The sequence below is a fragment of the Pogona vitticeps genome, chromosome 1 (genome assembly GCF_051106095.1).
Source record: "Pogona vitticeps strain Pit_001003342236 chromosome 1, PviZW2.1, whole genome shotgun sequence".
In the NCBI taxonomy this organism is placed as follows: domain Eukaryota; kingdom Metazoa; phylum Chordata; class Lepidosauria; order Squamata; family Agamidae; genus Pogona; species Pogona vitticeps.
In genome coordinates, this window is record NC_135783.1 from 312,695,709 (window position 1) to 312,712,748 (window position 17,040).

The 17,040-nt window shown below is 37.9% G+C and overlaps 1 protein-coding gene across 2 annotated transcripts in view; it reads left to right on the forward strand.

Annotated features, from left to right (window-relative positions):
- G2E3 (G2/M-phase specific E3 ubiquitin protein ligase) overlaps positions 1 to 14,323 on the forward strand; it is a 36,581-nt gene extending 22,258 nt beyond the window's left edge. For both annotated transcript variants that reach the window (XM_020788450.3, XM_020788452.3), the window contains 10 exons: positions 671 to 777; positions 922 to 1,038; positions 2,213 to 2,340; positions 2,425 to 2,557; positions 3,961 to 4,092; positions 5,864 to 6,171; positions 7,506 to 7,687; positions 7,950 to 8,122; positions 10,651 to 10,850; positions 11,097 to 14,323. In XM_020788450.3, coding sequence (XP_020644109.3) covers positions 671 to 777; positions 922 to 1,038; positions 2,213 to 2,340; positions 2,425 to 2,557; positions 3,961 to 4,092; positions 5,864 to 6,171; positions 7,506 to 7,687; positions 7,950 to 8,122; positions 10,651 to 10,850; positions 11,097 to 11,338 — 1,722 coding nt within the window. In that variant the 3' untranslated portion in view covers positions 11,339 to 14,323. The remainder of the gene's footprint in view (positions 1 to 670; positions 778 to 921; positions 1,039 to 2,212; positions 2,341 to 2,424; positions 2,558 to 3,960; positions 4,093 to 5,863; positions 6,172 to 7,505; positions 7,688 to 7,949; positions 8,123 to 10,650; positions 10,851 to 11,096) is intronic.
- Positions 14,324 to 17,040: the final 2,717 nt, after the last annotated feature.

Consider the following 17,040-nt stretch of genomic DNA (forward strand, 5'->3'; position numbering starts at 1 on the left):
CCATTGAAAGCCTTTGAACGGACCATTCAAAGGCTTTCAATGGAGAATTTAAAAAATCACCAAAAATTAACAACAACTCAGAACAACACCAAATTAAGTTTGCATAGGGTTCAGGAGGTGGGCTAATGATTGCAAGCATTTAAAACAGGTTTCTAACAGTTTAAGACACTTTTACAGGAGCGAAAAAGGGACATCGTTAAGTGAAATTCCCCCATAGAGAACATCGTTAAACGATGGGGGAAATTCCTCAAAGAAACCCATCACTGTGTGAATTCATCGTTGTATGAAGCAATCGTTGTGCGAGGCACCACTGTATTCAAGTTTTGATTGCAGTGTTGGCACTTTGAAATAAAGAAGTTGATTTTTTGTTGCAGTTTGGGCACTCAGGCTCAAAAATATTTACCATCATTGCCGTATGGCATTGTTTAGATTTTACCTGTGGGTATTGACAATGTGGAATTGTGCTAAAGAGAGGAGATTTGTTTCCATGGGCTCTGATCTAGCAGGTATTTGCAAAAGTGAAGAAGTATGCCAGCTGCTTCCCAGCTTTACAAGCTTGAAAACTAGAGAAATCTTTGTCCCTGTACGTATTACAGGACTTGCACTCTAATCTTCAGAGAATAAATAGGTTTTGCTAATCAGTCTTTTCTCTTTCTGTTGTTGGATCCAGTGTCAAGCTCTGAGTGCAGGAGTATTCTTCTTCAGATGTCCAGTGTGCAATAATAAAGAGAAATTTCAGAATGAAATGTTAAGAATGGGCATTCATATTCCAGAAAAGTAAGCACTTCTTAGAATGTTATTATGTTATAATTATGCTGTGTGGTTTATGCATATGCTGCTCTGGTTACAAATGACTATTTTAACAAAAAAGCTAAATTACAGATCTTTAAAATGTTCTAATAAGCATTTAAATATTTCTAGAGACGCCTCCTGGGAATTAGAAGAGAATGCATACCAGGACCTTCTTCAATGTTACCAACACTGTGATGTCAAAAGATGCCTCTGCAAAAATGGAAGAGATTTCAGTGAACCTGATAGGTAGTAATAAAAGCTCTTCTGTGAGAGAAAATAATGAATATGCTTGTCACTTTTAGAAATGTTACCTAGATATGTTTCTATCCACAATTCATTATGCAACGGGAAATAGAGGGAAAGCTATATATTCACACACAACATATTTGCCCCTCCCCATAAGAGTCCTCTAGACACAGTGATGCCACATTCTAAGTTTAAGAAGAAGAAAAAACTTCAGCTTCGTAATGGATCTTCGATATCACACCATAATCATCCACATACATCCACACAAGACATGTAGCATCTTTAAGAACAGATTTGCTCAGGTATGAGCTTCTGTGAATTTGAAGAATTTGAATATAGATCATAAATGCTATTCATCTTAAAAGTGCAATAGTACTCCAAACTTTCTATTTATTAGACATGCTAAACCAAACCGAAACAACATTTTAAAAAAATTAATGGTTTTGTTTTCTATTAATAAGAGAATGGTATCACGTTGAGCATTTGCCACTACAGTTTTAGGCACTGGAGACATTTGTGCCAAGTAAATAGTTTTCCATGATAAGATCTCATAATGGCATTGATAAAACTTTAATTTTAAAATTGTAAAACTAAAGAGAAACAGACAAGCATATCTCTATTCATACCCGTAGATCAACAGTAGAAGCCTTTGCCTATATCTGCTTTCTGATATTCAGTGCATGAGCGTATAGACAGAGCTTTCTCTCATTATTTGTTTCCTATTAAAATATGGCTTTCCTTAGACACTTCAGGAGCTATTTTAGACTATAGTTACCAGTGGTTTTGGCTGAAAGATTCTTTGAATGTAAGGGGCCCTTCTGTTAATGAACCTTTGAGAACAACCCAATATTGTTCCTATAGAGTTTTCTGGTTGTATTTATTACTCAGTTTTGTTTGATTCTTTTATTTGTATGTGTGTGTTTGAGAGGGAGAATGTTGTTAAATTTTATTACGAGGCACTTTGCATAGCCTTTGTGATAGAAAAGGAAGGTAACAAATCTGGGATAATAGATGCTAGTATTATTTCTCTTTTCCATTCTGTGCACAACAAATGTCTTCACTTGACTTTTTCTGTTTGGGTGCTAAACTAATGGCAGATTAAAATTATACAACAAAGTTATACTAACTTAAATGTAGTAATAGTCAATCTAAAATTTATTGTGTCTCCTTTCAGTAAATGGGAAATAAAGCGCTGTCAGTACTGTGGTTCCAGTGGGACACATTTGGCGTGTTCCTCACTAGCAAGCTGGGAGCAAAATTGGGAATGCATTGAATGTAGAACCATCCTTGCCAAGTCACATGGTAAGAAGGTACTGGTAATAATAGATGGTTTAACTGAAACTTAGCAACATTTTACGAAGATAATCTGTTTATTTCATTACACAGGGAATTGTCACAAAAGGCGAAAGCGTTCTTTGCGTATATCAGAAAAAACAGATATTGCAGACAATTTACTGGAAGATCCATCCCCTAAATGTCCAAGATTATCTCCTGGATCTCATCTTGGCTACCTTGTTAGGTATGTAGTTTCTTTTTGTTTTTCACCTACAAACACAATTGCTGTATTTACTCCACCTCCTTTCTGTTCTGCAGGGAGCACAAAAGTGACTAGACATGGGAGTTTCATACTTGTTTTCCAGAGAAACAAATATGAGGCCCGTCAGTGGTCTTGGTCCACTTACTGGGCTCCTCAACGTGCTTACCCAGCAGCAGCAACATCACGCCAATTGTGGACATAATCCCACTGGTGCTTCCCTGCCTCTCTCCTCAGCCAATTTGTTCAGCAGCTGATCAGGGAGACTTGTCTTTCCGCCTCCTTGCTGGTGACTCGAGATGTTGAAGAAATGAGTTTTATTATCCTTTTAAAACTGTCCAGTCATTCACAGGTTTTTGGAGGTGGGCAGCAGAGTGATAGAGATTTTCATTATGTATTGCTAAATAATTGCCCAGGAAGAAGGCCACAGATTGATTTGACCAAAGCATGTTGAGCAGTTTTTGAAGTATAATAAACCCATTTCTTCCACATCTTGAGGAGATGTCTCTGTTTCATATTCCGTTTCAGTGAATATTTCCAGTTCCTTCTGGCTTTTATATTTTGCTGAACTGTGACTTCGCCTGATATTCAAATATAGCAAAATTATATTTTGAGCCTAAAATAGAAACTTTTATCCACAAGCTACGTTGAGAATTCCTCATTCTGTAGTGTCTTCCCGAAGAAACTCCTTATGTCATCTGTGATGGGGAACTCAGAAATGACTGGGTTGGCGTGGGTAAAACAAACCCTTGTACCTTTTCTAAAGAATAATCAAAGTATAGTCCGATAAAATTACTTAATAAGTATGCTCACATGTAATTTTGTTTGCCACTATGCAAATCCCATTAGGTTCATTGCTTCAATTGCTTTCTGATAATTCTTTGCACAACAAATTTTAACTCATGAGTAGATGGTTTGTCTATTTTTTAAAATTTTTAGTAATAGTTCCCCGTTTGGTAAAATCCCATTACTAACTACCTTATTTCCCTGAAAATAAGACCTAACCTGAAAATAAACCCTAGTATGATTTTTCAGGGTGCTCGTAATATGAGCCATAGCCCCAAATAAGCCCCAGTTAAGTGAACCGCCGCCCTTCGCTATTGTGCGGCAACCAGAAGATGACACGACTGTAAAATAAAACATCCTCTGAAAATAAGCCCCAATGCATTTTTGGAGCAAAAATTAATATAAGACCCTGTCTTATTTTGGGGAAAACACAGTACATCCTTATGCATTGTATATTAGAGACAGAAGAATTTACATCAAATTAGAAGAGTGTTTTTGGAACCCTAAACTTTGTTTACTTGTGATTTTTGATTCATAAATACATGTCCCTTAACTCTCTCCCAAGGAGAAACCCAAACTATTCTTGTTCCTGCTTTCCTCAGGCCCCCAAAGATTATATACCCCAGTGCCTTTACTCAGGGTTCTCAACTGGATCTTCCCTCTTCTGAAAACAGACTGTTATCCCCACCCTCCTTGATCAGTCCTTCAGTGAGGAATCTGTCGCTAAGAAAAACGTAAGTTAATAAGCAATCTACCAGTGTCTATTTAAAGAAAAATGTTTGAATTTAAAATTGAGATTGAATTTAGTTTATGTTTAATGGTCCTGTGAAACTGTTGACTTGGAGTAGTTGGCATCAATATCACATCTCAGACTGCTTCTCCACCTCTCTACTTCAACAACAATTTGCTATGTAGCACTGGGGACATTTTACAAGATGAGACAATGGATACCACAGGTAAACTAACATTAAGATTGTGGAACTAGTTCTGTGGTTCTTTGGATTTTTCTATCCGTTTCAAGAATAGTGATACTAAAGTAGATCCCATTTACTGGTCGTTGACCGTAATAAAGTAGTAGTAGTAGTAGTAGTAGTACTACTACTACTACTACTACTACTAAAGTAGATCCCAGCTGGTTTTCCACAAACAGAAGGGTTTTGTCTACTCATAGTGGGACTGTGATCCACAGGAGAATCCTCAGGGGTGATGCAATTTTTTTCCATTCACCAGTTTCAGAGGGTTCTCCCAGTACTCTAGACAGTTTTTCATAGTACAACAGCAGCTACGTAGTGAAATCCTTATCAGTAAAGTCATGATGTCCCATGCTACTCATGAGAGTGTCTTTGGGTAGAACTCTACATGGAAATAGCATTACCACCAGCAGAAGCAAATTGGGAATCCTTGGCCCTATTGATTTTGCAATAGAGAGCATAGTATTTGTTTGTTTATTTATTTATTTATTTATTTATTTATTTATTTATTTAAACTTATATGCTGCCCACACTACCCAAAGGTCTCTGAGTGGCTTACAACATTTAAAATACAATAAAAGACAAAATAATTAAAATGCAATTAAAATATATACTCTAAAAATTGCCATCGGATCCACATCTGATAATCTGACAATCTCCCTCTGGCGATTCGCATGGCCCCCACGCTGGGCACCTTTAAAACCCAATTTAAAACATGGCTGTTTATTCAGGCCTTCCCTCCAGCCAACTCTTGATTTTTTCTTACTTTTCCTTTTTATTTTTACTGCTGTTCTTGTTTGATTATTATGTTTTATTATTTGATTTTATATTTGGAAGCCGCCTAGAGTGGTCCGGTGGGCCAGATAGGCGGGGTATGAATGAATGAATGAATGAATGAATGAATAAATAAATAAATAAATAAATAAATAAATAAATAAATAAATAAATAAATAAATAAATAAAAATTAAAAAAAGCCTCCTGGAACAGGAAGGTTTTTACCTGGCGCCGAAATGTCATCAGCGTCAGCGCCAGACAAATCTCAGTCGGGAGGGCATTCCATAGTCTGGTGGCAGCTGCCAAAAAGGCCCTTTCTCTACAAGCCCTCCATCTTATCTCCTTAAGGGATGGCTCTTTCAAAAGGGCCCCCTGGCTAGATCTTAACTGCCGGGTAGGTTCATATGGAAGGAGGCAGTCCTTCAGGTATCAAGGTATTTAATGTATCTGAAAAATATGACAACAACATAAAGTACTTAATCTATACGCTATCTGACCTGTTCTGAAATTTTGTTATGCTGCAAAATAATCATAGTCTTTTCTCACTTAAATATTTGTGAATTACTATAAATATTCCAAACTCTTTGAATTCTTAGTCAGTTTAAAATTTTACTGAACTGAATCATGTTCCTAGTACTAATTCAGTCTAAAACTTCAGCATCTGTAAGTTATACTACAGGCAGAAATACAGATTAAGAATTATTGCTGTTTTTTCTTTAATAGGATTGGTAAATAAAATAGTTGTTTTATATTGTGTAGGCAACTTGGAGTGCAGAAAAGAGAAGTCTCCAATATTCTGAGGGAGTTAAGATTACAAATTAATACCAAACCAACCAGATTAAATATTAATAGACAAAACATCTGGGAAAGTGCCTTAAAGGGATTTCAGAAACGGAACTTCAATCCAGCCAATACTATTGAAGTAAAGTATGTGAACAAAAGGACTAAAATAGAGATGGACAGTTATTCATCAAAGGAGGATTTTTTTCAATTATTAATGTGTCACCTTCAGAACTCATCACTCTTTGAAGGCAATTTTTCAAAGAATTTGTCTTTTGATTCTCAAGGTAAGCCAAATCTATAAATATATGCCATATATTTTTGATTGATACAGATCTGTTTCTTTTCCCTTCTCTAATGAGTTCAGGAAAATATACCTGTCATGTTCCATTTTATTTGCACAGCAAACTTGTGAACCCAAGCTGATGAACACTTGATTATCATCATCCAGTAAAATGCATAACAGCATGAACTTCAATCCAGGTCTTTGCAGCCTAACTCAAACACACCAGTTATAATGAGTTTAGCTTTTAAAGCAGCTGCAGGATTTCTATCTGATACGTCTGATGTGAGATTCACCTGTATTCTGATCTGGCTACCAATACTTTCATTAAATAAAAGTTCTATTCGCTGACTATTCCAATATGTTATGGACCCTTACAGAAAAGCTAGGCTAAGTCCAGCATTTGACTGGGATAACATGCCTTTTCTCTTTCTGCAGCTCTCCACACTGCCCGAAAGCTAGTTCTGAGTGGTTTCCCAGCTTCCTAGAGCCAGACTAGGGGCACCTGGGAGGTTGCATTGGGGAGTGGTAAATTCTTCATTCCAGTCCCACTGGATTCTACTATTACTCTGGCAGAGGTCTACTACTAAGTCTAGCCCTTTGATGTACAGATGCTCTGTTGGCTATAGCATTTAAAATTATCCAGATGAAGAACAAAATTGTGTGGGGTGGTGGTGTTTGAGTTTGTATTGGCTCCATCCAGATAGTAAACACAGATGATAATAGGAAGATGAGCTTCTATTCTCAGCTTCATACAGCATTAGAAAGCAAATGTCCATCAGAAATAGTGGATCAGTTCTGCTTTCCACATACATACTCTTAAAACCTGTTCTAAATGGTTCAGAAATCTTAATTTGAGGAGAGAGAATAGGGGAGGTATTTCATTGTGCAAGTCTTCTTCATGCTACGTCAGAAACTTCTCCATACAATTTCCAAACTTTCAAAAACCAATTTTCATGACTATGTGGAGGGGGGCATAATGTAAAAGCACACCAATGGAATTTTGGTGCTCAATCAGAAATGTACAGACAGCACAATCCCTGTATCTTATAAGTACATTGATGAGATGTGGTGTCCATTATCTCATATATATTTAAAGGGCACACAGATTCATGGAGGATGAGTTCATTAGTAGCTATATACCATGCTAGCTGAACAACTGCAATCAGCTGGTGGAGAAAAAATAGCACAATTGCATTTATGGCCTGCTAGTGGATTTCCAATGGTATCTTATTTCCAAAGCCAATGAGACAGAACACTGAACTCTGGTTCGCTCAATTCAGGCTCATCTCAGCTTTATTTGATAAAAACAGGTTATTTTGCATTATTTGTTTGCAGCTCTTCAAGATAATTTATACTATGAAGCTGGAAGAATTATTGCAGTTTCTCTGGTTCATGGAGGTCCATCTCCTAGCTTCTTCTCCAAAACCTTGTTTAACCTCCTTGCTTACGGCACAGAGAATGTGAAACCAACCATAGAAGATGTTGCAGATGTTAATGTTTTGCAGACTATAGAGAAGGTACACTGCTGTACACTTGTGAAGTATGGTGGGTGGTGTCAGAAATTTCCAGATATCTTCTAACATCTTTATTTTAAACACAGCTGGGTGTCTCTGCTCCCCAAAATCAGTAATTAACTGGTGGAATACATTTGCACATTCTTGGTAAATCCAAAGCTAATTAAGCACAAAATTCAGAAGGAATGGGAGATAGTTTAGTACACAATTAGTTTGAAATTAATTCCTTCCTCATCCAGTGTTAATGTTTTGTTTTGTTCTTTAGATAAAATCTGCAACAACTGTGAGCAGTTTAGAATCAGCATTAAGTGATTGCTCTGACTATCTCAACACTGCTGGATGTTTAAAGCCTGTAGCAGCCTTATATGATAAGGATGTGCTGGTGAATGAGATACTGAATTACCATGTCATCAAGAGAACTCACTTACCTTTGGAAAGGTTTGTTGGCTGTGGAACTCATTGTTATAACCTTTTCAGTTTATAATTGAGAACAATTTCACAAGGAAATTGTGCAAATTATGTTCTGCCTGTATTATTTAAAAGTTTTCATATTATGTTTCATTTGTTAGGAAGTCCTAGTGGCAGTTTTCACCAAATTGCTTTCTCCTCTGAATTTATCAGTATCAAAAACAAAATCAAGTATCGTTGAGTGACATGCTAATGTCTGAAACTTCTTAAGGAGTACTGGAACCTATTCTGAATAATAGAGTTGCTAAACGAGGACTGAAATACAGTTTCAATCTGGGATGTATACTGAACCCACTACAAAAGCCTGTGCCTAAATATCAAGTGCTCTTTTGGAGACACTGGCCAGTATCCTGTTGCATAGCTATACCTGCACAATGGGATTGATGTCACCTGCCATGACAGCTTAAAGAGATCTTTTTTAAAATTTTAGGATGTATGCAACTTTGGATCATTGAGCATGACTTCTGTGCACTCTAAAATTGTAAAAAGTAACTCCTTAATTAGCCGCAAACTGCCATGACCCATGATGTCACTCCCATCGCATAAGTGGAGCTATGTAACAGCATACTGGCCAATCCGGCACAACCTTTGTCCATCGTTATAGTGGTATTTCTCTGTTTGTAGATCTCCAGGGGGAAAAACTTCCTGCAATAAGTGCAAATGGCAAGGCTGTCTCAGCAAATAATGTAGCTGCGGCAGGCCCCATAATTTTTTAGGGTCCCTGAGATGCATCCAGGCTACAAAAGCTTTTGGCATGGCAACAGCTGTCTGCAGAGCCGGGCCTTCTGTTTCTTTTTTCTTCCTTCTTTCATCAGCCAAAGAAAATTCCAAACCTTATAGTAAAGAGAGCAACTCCTTAAGGCAACTATAAAGTGGGTGGGGGAGAGATTACTATCTTCTGCCCCTCCCCTTGTAATCCCATGTGCATTTTTTTAAAACGGGCAATTGACATAAGTTATCTTTGAGTCTAAAAGAGAAATTCATGGAACATGTTCTTCCTTCACACTAACTGGAATTTTACTTCATCCTGTCCCTCAGCCCTGGATTCTGCCATCTATCAACACAGCAAGCAGGTTTATTCAAGGGAGGGGGGAGAATAATTTATCTTGGGAAAGAATGGTAGAAGAAACCTTCCAGTGCAGTCTCCGTACTTTATTTCCTTTCTCTTCCCCCACAACTGAAATTAGTAGTGGTGGTGCCTTCTGCCTGCAGCTCTTTGTGCAGTGATGCAGGTTGTTACGTGACTAATACGGACTTTGATTATTTAATCCATGACTTTGCAGCAGGAAAGGCAAAGAAATTTTGTTTCAGAAGTAAAAAAGCATGCTCTCCTTTTCCACTGGCTCCAATTTAGTTTCTCTTTTCTTCCCCCCCCCCACTAGTAATTCTACTATGAAGGAGTTTTTGGTAGACTTTTTTTATATACATGAATGCCAGATATAACACAAGGGATCTGTGGGAGTTAATGCTATGTCCCATCAGTACGTTTGGGCTCTTTGCTGCACCCCATGTTTGTTCTTGAAATGCAAAATATTCCTGATTTGGTTCATGTATACATGAATCCACACGATGGAGTGAGCTCCTATCGTTTGTCCCAGCTCCTGCCAACCTAGCAGTTCGAAAGCATGTAAAAATGCGAGTAGATAAATAGGTTACCACCTCGGTGGGAAGGTAATGGCATTCCATGTCGTCGCGCTGGCCACATGACCACAGAAACTGTCTTCGGACAAACACTGGCTCTATGGCTTTGAAACGGGGATGAGCACCGCACTCTAGAGTCGGACACAACTGGACTAAATGTCAAAGGGAACCTTTACCTATACACAGCTATCTGAAGCCAGCTCATCTCCCTGGTTTCAACTGTAAGAGTTTAAATAGCCCATGAAAAATGGCACAACAGAAAGTATTCTGTATTGTTGGGCATAGCATCCAGGAGAATTTTGTAAGTTTAAACAACCAGTTAGAAGGATGAGGAATCCACTAAGTGTATCCTGTAGTCCAGTGGTCCCCAACCTTTTTGACACCACAGACCAGTTGGGGGGGAACGGGGGGTCTGTGGAGGGGGCATCCCCGCGCATGCATGAAGGGGTGGTGTTCGCTTGTACGCATGCACTTATGCATGCATGAAGGGGTGAGGGGTGCTCTCATGGCACACTCTCACATGCACAAAGGGGCTGTGGGGGGGGGGAGAAGATCTGTGTCCACGGCCTGGTCCAGCCAAGGCCATGGACTGGCACCAGGCCACAGACCGGGGGGTTGGGGACCCTTGCTATAGTCTACCCATATGTATTATATCTAAAATGTATGTTATTATAGCAAATGCATATCAAGCCATTCATGCTTTTAGAAATTTTAAGTCATAATTATAATATGAAAAATTAATTTGGCAGTATCTGTGGGAAAGTTTTATTTTTCTGCCCCCCCCCCCAAAAAAAAAAAACACAAATCAAAAGTCTCACTTTATTTTTTTGTTGTTTCCCTGTCTTTTCCCCTTCCAGCTTTCAGCAAGGTTTGAAAACACTTGGTATTTTGGAAAAAATTCAGATGAATCCTGATGCATTTTGTAGCATATTATGTTACAAGCCTGAAAAGCTTTCCGCAAAACTTCTTGGTGATCTCTTTACAATTCACTGTTTGCCAGGAACAGACAAAGCCAGAAGTCTTGATTTCTGGATGGGTTACTTGCAGGAGACAGAAGGTAAGAAAAAAGGACATTAACTTAGTTCAGTGAATTTGAGACAAGAATCTGGATTGGATATGGGTTTTTTTCAAAAGTTTTCAAGTTCACATTATGGAACTACTAAATCTACTTTTTTTATTTGTTTCATTTTTCTATTGTAGTTACGGTTAGCCAGTCAATTTATCATTAGTTATCTTCTGAAGTAATGTGGAATCTCTTGTAAAAGCTTTCTGCAGCTAACCAGTCCTTTTTTCTTGATCCTAGTTGGCGAGTCAGCTGTAACTCTGGAGGACATCTTAGTGTTTGCAACTGGCGTCCGTAATATTCCACCTATTGGTTTTGATCCAGAGCCTTCAGTTAATTTTCTGCACATAAAGTGCCCCATTGGAAAGAGACACATTAACTGTTTAGAGCTTCCAATAACAGAGTCTTATAAGAAGTTTAAAAGAATTCTTGATTTCTCCATCAGAAATAGGTTTGTCAATACAACAGACACTAAAAGTTGAACAATGAAGCACGTATGAAGCATGCTAGCTGCTACTGGATAACACAAGCATTCATCCTCACAGGTCTAAAGTTGATCATGGACATGACTTCAGTCTTTACATTTTGAACATGTTTGAAAATGGTGAGCAAACAAAGCTTTTAAAACAGTTTTGTATTGCTGTATTTTTTGATACTTGGTTCTAATCTAATTTTTCATTCAATTCTGTAACATTCACTAGTGTATGTACTGTACATTCCATTTTACCTTATTAACAATTATAAATCAAAATTACTGACAACTAAATTAGGAATGCTTTCTAATTCGTTTAGTATTTCCAGGAAATCATACTTTTATGATTTTGACCTGTTGATGTAGTACACTGCTGAGTAGATTATTTTGCATATTAAAATAATTTCAAGTATTTAGCTATTGTGTATGTGGAATCAGGAAGCTAAAGATATTACCTCATTTTTAACCTAGAATTTTACAGTGTTTAGTATAGCTGTGGTATGATGCCCAGCTACGCTGGTTATGTTCCCATTCTACAACTATTCCAAGCTTAAAGACTATTATTCAGTCAGTGCTTTGTTTGAAAACATGTGCAATTAATTTGATTTCTAAAGCTCCCCTGCAGATACTTCATACATAGGCCAAAAAGAGTATTAAACTCTATAAACAAGGTGATGGGATAATTTGCCTGTTTATAGTATCTCAGGTATGAAACAGAATCATATAAAACAAGTGGCAATGACTTGGATCCAAAGTAGCAGAAGGTTGCTTCTGCTCCAACTAGAGCTTTTATGCTTCCCCTCCCCTGGAGAACAACAAAGTTCCTTACAGAGCTTGGCACTCTCTGGTGTCACTTCTTGAGTAGCGTGAGTCAGTACCCAAAACATAGTTTGGCCCTTGAATTTAATCACAATGATAGAGATCCCTCCCATGAGAATAGAGAGAGCTGGGTTTTGTCCATGTTTAAACATTTCGTACTGCAAATAATTTGTGGTGACAGTTCCACTGGATTTTTAATTACTATTTTATTTTAAAGATAAGATTATGATAGTAAGCACCCCAATCAACTATGAAAGCAGGAGCCACCATTACATACTCCTCAATTAATGACAACAGCAATTCTTAAGTTCAACCTTTGAGAAAATAGACACCACCACACCAGAAAGTATTTAAGTAAAACTGCTCAAAAGAAAAAAGAATAAGATATATCAAGATAAAGCAGTCACGAGGTTCATGCATAAGCAACAATTTATCAAGCTTCAAAGAGAAAGGCCAGGAGCAAGTCCTGGGATCTGCAGCTGTGGAACTGCAAAGCACATATCCAGCTGCAGCCAAAGAACACCCTTCATTTCCTGGACATCAGCTTTTAAAGATACTCATCACTATCTCCAATGATTACTAAGACATGTTACTTATGCCAAATCTAAATAATTATGCTAGGATCTGAATGACTGGTTCTAGTAAACAAATCAGAGCACATGCCCAGCACCTCAATGATAACCTGTTAGCCCTTCTAAAATCTGGTAGACATAATATACTCATCTCTATTTCCCTAAAGTATAACATTCTAAAGTGTTAGGCTTGATTTAATATTAATATAATTAATTGTGCACAAACTTATTCCGGTGAGAAACAGTACATAGGACTCTTCCAATTCTGTGTCTCATGAAGAGAGCTTGAGCTACTTAGTGTTGCACTTAGAGGTGTAAATGTTTCAAAAGTTTTCAGTCTGTAGGGGAAATGATCTTTCTATTAGCCAACATTTGGGAGAAATTTAACATGTACACTTTTTAAAATCAAATCTAAAATTATTGTATTAATAGTTCAAATACTGTATCTATAACTTGGCATGTAACATTTTGCTAATTGAAATGCTTACTCAATTTGCAGAACAGTTTTATGCATGTTTACTCAGAAGCAGATACACTTTCTTGGTTGATGCTTCCTCCCAGATATGCATAGACGTGTTAGTCATATAAGGGGAAAAACTCAGACACAAGAGGCAGAGCACATATTTGTTTCTATTATGTCAAAACTAGAACAAAGTGCATGCATCACAAGAAAGAAAATGGCAATGTTACGAGTAATTACTTGCCTTATGGGTAGGGGGAGGAAAGGGGGAAAACAACTCAGATATTAATTCTTGAAAACAAAATTATAGTTCCTATATTGTTCAGTTAGAAAAGAAACAACTTAGGGAGAGGAAGAATGATTGCTGTCAAGTGCCCGTTTGAAAAAATATTTTTGGAAACACAAACTAATCTCTTTTGAGATGCTTTACAAGGTGTAAATATAACTTTAAGTCACAAAACTTAGGCTTGATAAAATATATTTTTCTCTAAGGTGACCTAGTAAGACTATATTTTATCTGAGGCAACTGTGTTTCGCTATTGATTTTGATATGTTGTAAGAAGAAAGCCTCTGCACTCAGACATCCACTGTTAAAGTGAATAATTTCTCACATGTCTAAAACCTCCTGAGCTTATTTTGGCAATACATTCTCAGTTACATGTGACAAAGTAAGAATGTTTATTCTTTCTTAATAGCAAATTGACATGCCTTAGTGCAAGCATCTTTTGAAGGTTTTATGTTCCATTTATTGATCTACCATGAAATATGGCAAACTGCTGCCTAAGAAACAATAGCACAAAGCCTTGTTGTAAATTCAGGACTAGCTGTGTGGTCTTAAGTCCTGTAACCCCCTTTTTTCTGTGAGAGGATCATGCCTGTCTGTAGAAAATAATTAGTCTAAAATACTATTACTGAACTCTGCTAAATTATCACTGTCCGATATTCATTTGTTTTGGAAAAAAGCAGTACCATAACACTGGACTATATGTCTGATAAGAAAACCACAGTTTGTTCTTCAGCATCCCATTCTTTCACATTTCCTCATTCTAAAAAACGTAATAAGATTTTTGTCAGTAGAATCAGTATATGTACAGTATATTTTGTTGAACTGGCCCATTCAAAATAAAAAATTCTGTTAGACCACTGTTCTTGTCTTAAAACTTGTGTGCACAAGATATAGGAAGCTTATGTTCTTGTTGTGATTACTTGAATCTTTACTAGACTATGTAATAAGCTATCTGTAAATCTTTACTAGACTAATAGTTTATATAGTACAGAAAATGAATGCTGTTAATTAAAGAGCGTGCATACATATATGTCACTTCAAGACAACAGTATTCTTTAAGTAGCTCAGGTATTTGAAGGGGACTTCACTGGATGCCTTAATCAAACCAATCAAAAATGCACACTTCTGAACAAACTAGTCACAAAAAACAAACATTTTATATGGGTGGGAAAATTAAACTTGGCATTGTTATACTAGTGTGGAATAAATATTGCATGTACAGTGACAAATTTGTAAATATCAAGTTTTTCTTATTTCCTGAAGCCTGTTATACATATTGTTCTTATGTTACTTGTAGCATTACATTATGGGAGAACTGTCATGTGTTTATGTAAAGTGCAATAAATCAAGGTTCTATTAGTTAACAGTATTAAATATATATGCATTCAAACACAGCTAGACTTCATTCTTTAGCAAATGTTCTGAATATACTGAGTTCTGGTGTTGCATTGTTTGATCTGGGGTCATCCTACACTGTTCAGTATCACAACCAGAAAAATTATGGTGGGTGAAATAAGGCTGATCACTGAAGAACTGATGCTTTTGAATTGTGGTGCTGGAGGAGAGTCCCCTGGACTGCAAAGAGAACAAACCTATGCATTTTGAAGGAAATCAACCCTGAGTGCTCACTGGAAGGACAGATCCTGAAGCTGAGGCTCCAATACTTTGGCCATCTCATGAGAAGACTCCCTGGAAAAGACCCTGATGTTGGGAAAGTGTGTAGGGAAGAGGAGAAGGGGACGACAGATGACGAGATGGTTGGACAGTGTCATCGAAGCTACCAACATGAATTTGACCCAACTCTGGGAGGCAGTGGAAGACAGGAGGGCCTGGCGTGCTCTGGTCCATGGGGTCACAAAGAGTCAGACATGACTAAACAATAAAACTGTTGGATCTGGGGTCATCCTACACTGTTCAGTAACACAACCAGGAAATTATGGTGGGTGAAATACACTGATAAAGATTCTTTATCTAAAAATTGTGTATGATAGGATCTCACCGAGTCTTTTTTCTCAAGGTTAACTGCTATACTTGCTGAAAACAAGGAATATATAAGCTTATGTGTTTAAAGTGATAACGTAACAAACCCAAGAACTTGAAACATGGAGTTATATATGAAAGCCTGTACAAAATGCTTGAGTAAGATTATTCAACACACACAACCAAGGATCAGTGGCAAAAATGTTAAACACTACGGGGAACCAGACCAATATTTTAGTTCCTGAAAACTTGTCTATGCTTTCTCCTAATCCATCGGCAACAAGGGTATTGGAAATACTTATAAAGCTCTTAATGTTTTGGGACCCTTTTCAGAGTGTATTTTCCCACAATTGTTTACCCACACCCCCAGATCCTTCCAGGCTCTTCCAGTTGGCCACCCTGAAAGAGACCAGAAAATCATTAAGATTTCTCGGCAGTGACACCAGCTTTCTGGAACCTCCTCTCCGGCAAGCTGCACCTGCCCCCCCATTTCCATTTTTAAGAGGTTGCTGAAGATGCTGCTCTTCCGCCTTCCAATGCAATCTCACCTGAATTTTGGGGGGGCCTCACACCCTGCCACCTTATATGAAAACGTACTGTTGTGGTTTAATGCTGACTTAATTTTGTTTTGTCTGTTTATTATTTCATGGCTTGTTTGCTATGTTCTGCTGTGTTTTATAATACTGTTAACCACCCAAAATAATATTTCACACTAATGGGGTGGTATATAAATGACAAATATAGCTGAAATTCATTCATCCCACTTATAACCAAGCATGATGGGTGTTGTAATTCAACTTTTTTTAGAGGACTACGTTTCTGGCTCTGGGAATAGAAACTGACACCTAATCACTGCCTGTCTCTCTGACTTTGTTGGCCTGTTACACCTATTCTCAGTGGAGTTACATCTAGTTTTTTCATCTCCAACATAAATCGCCACCAAATGGCATTTGCTACCGCGCACGTGATTTGTTTTTGTGTGTAAAATTAATCCCTATTGTCTCTGGCACTGAAACCCTATTTTAAAAGGTCACCTAGAAAGGACACACCAACGGGAATGTGATGAAGGCCTCATTCATGGCTTCCTCCTTTAAAAAGAAAAACTGCCTCTTTAAACAATTATTTCAATTTCTCAAACGTAAGGCAGATGTTAGGGAGCAGCTAGACCCTCGAAAGCAATTCTGGCCGTGCTTTACCTGTCCAGCCAAAACATTTCGCGCTCCACTACGATCATCTTTTAAATATATATAAATTGATCCTTCGAGGTTGCAAATACTGGAATAAGGGGGGGGGGGATTCATGCCAGTTAATAGAGCGAACGAACAGCTATGCAGGTGGTTTCCAGAGAGAAGGAGGGAGGGAGCGTCGAGAAGACGCCAAGATGCTGGTAAGGCTACGAAGCGGGTCTATCCATCACAACATATCTTCCAACTGATGGCCAACGGTTTTCCCCACGTCGCCTCAGGCGAAACCGACCGAGGTAAACAAAGAGTCTTCCCGCCGCACTTCTCAGGAAGCAAGGCTCCGACCATCATGACCCGACCAGGCCGCCGTCTATCTTCCGCAGTCCTTCGGAGACTACAAAGAGGCCAGAG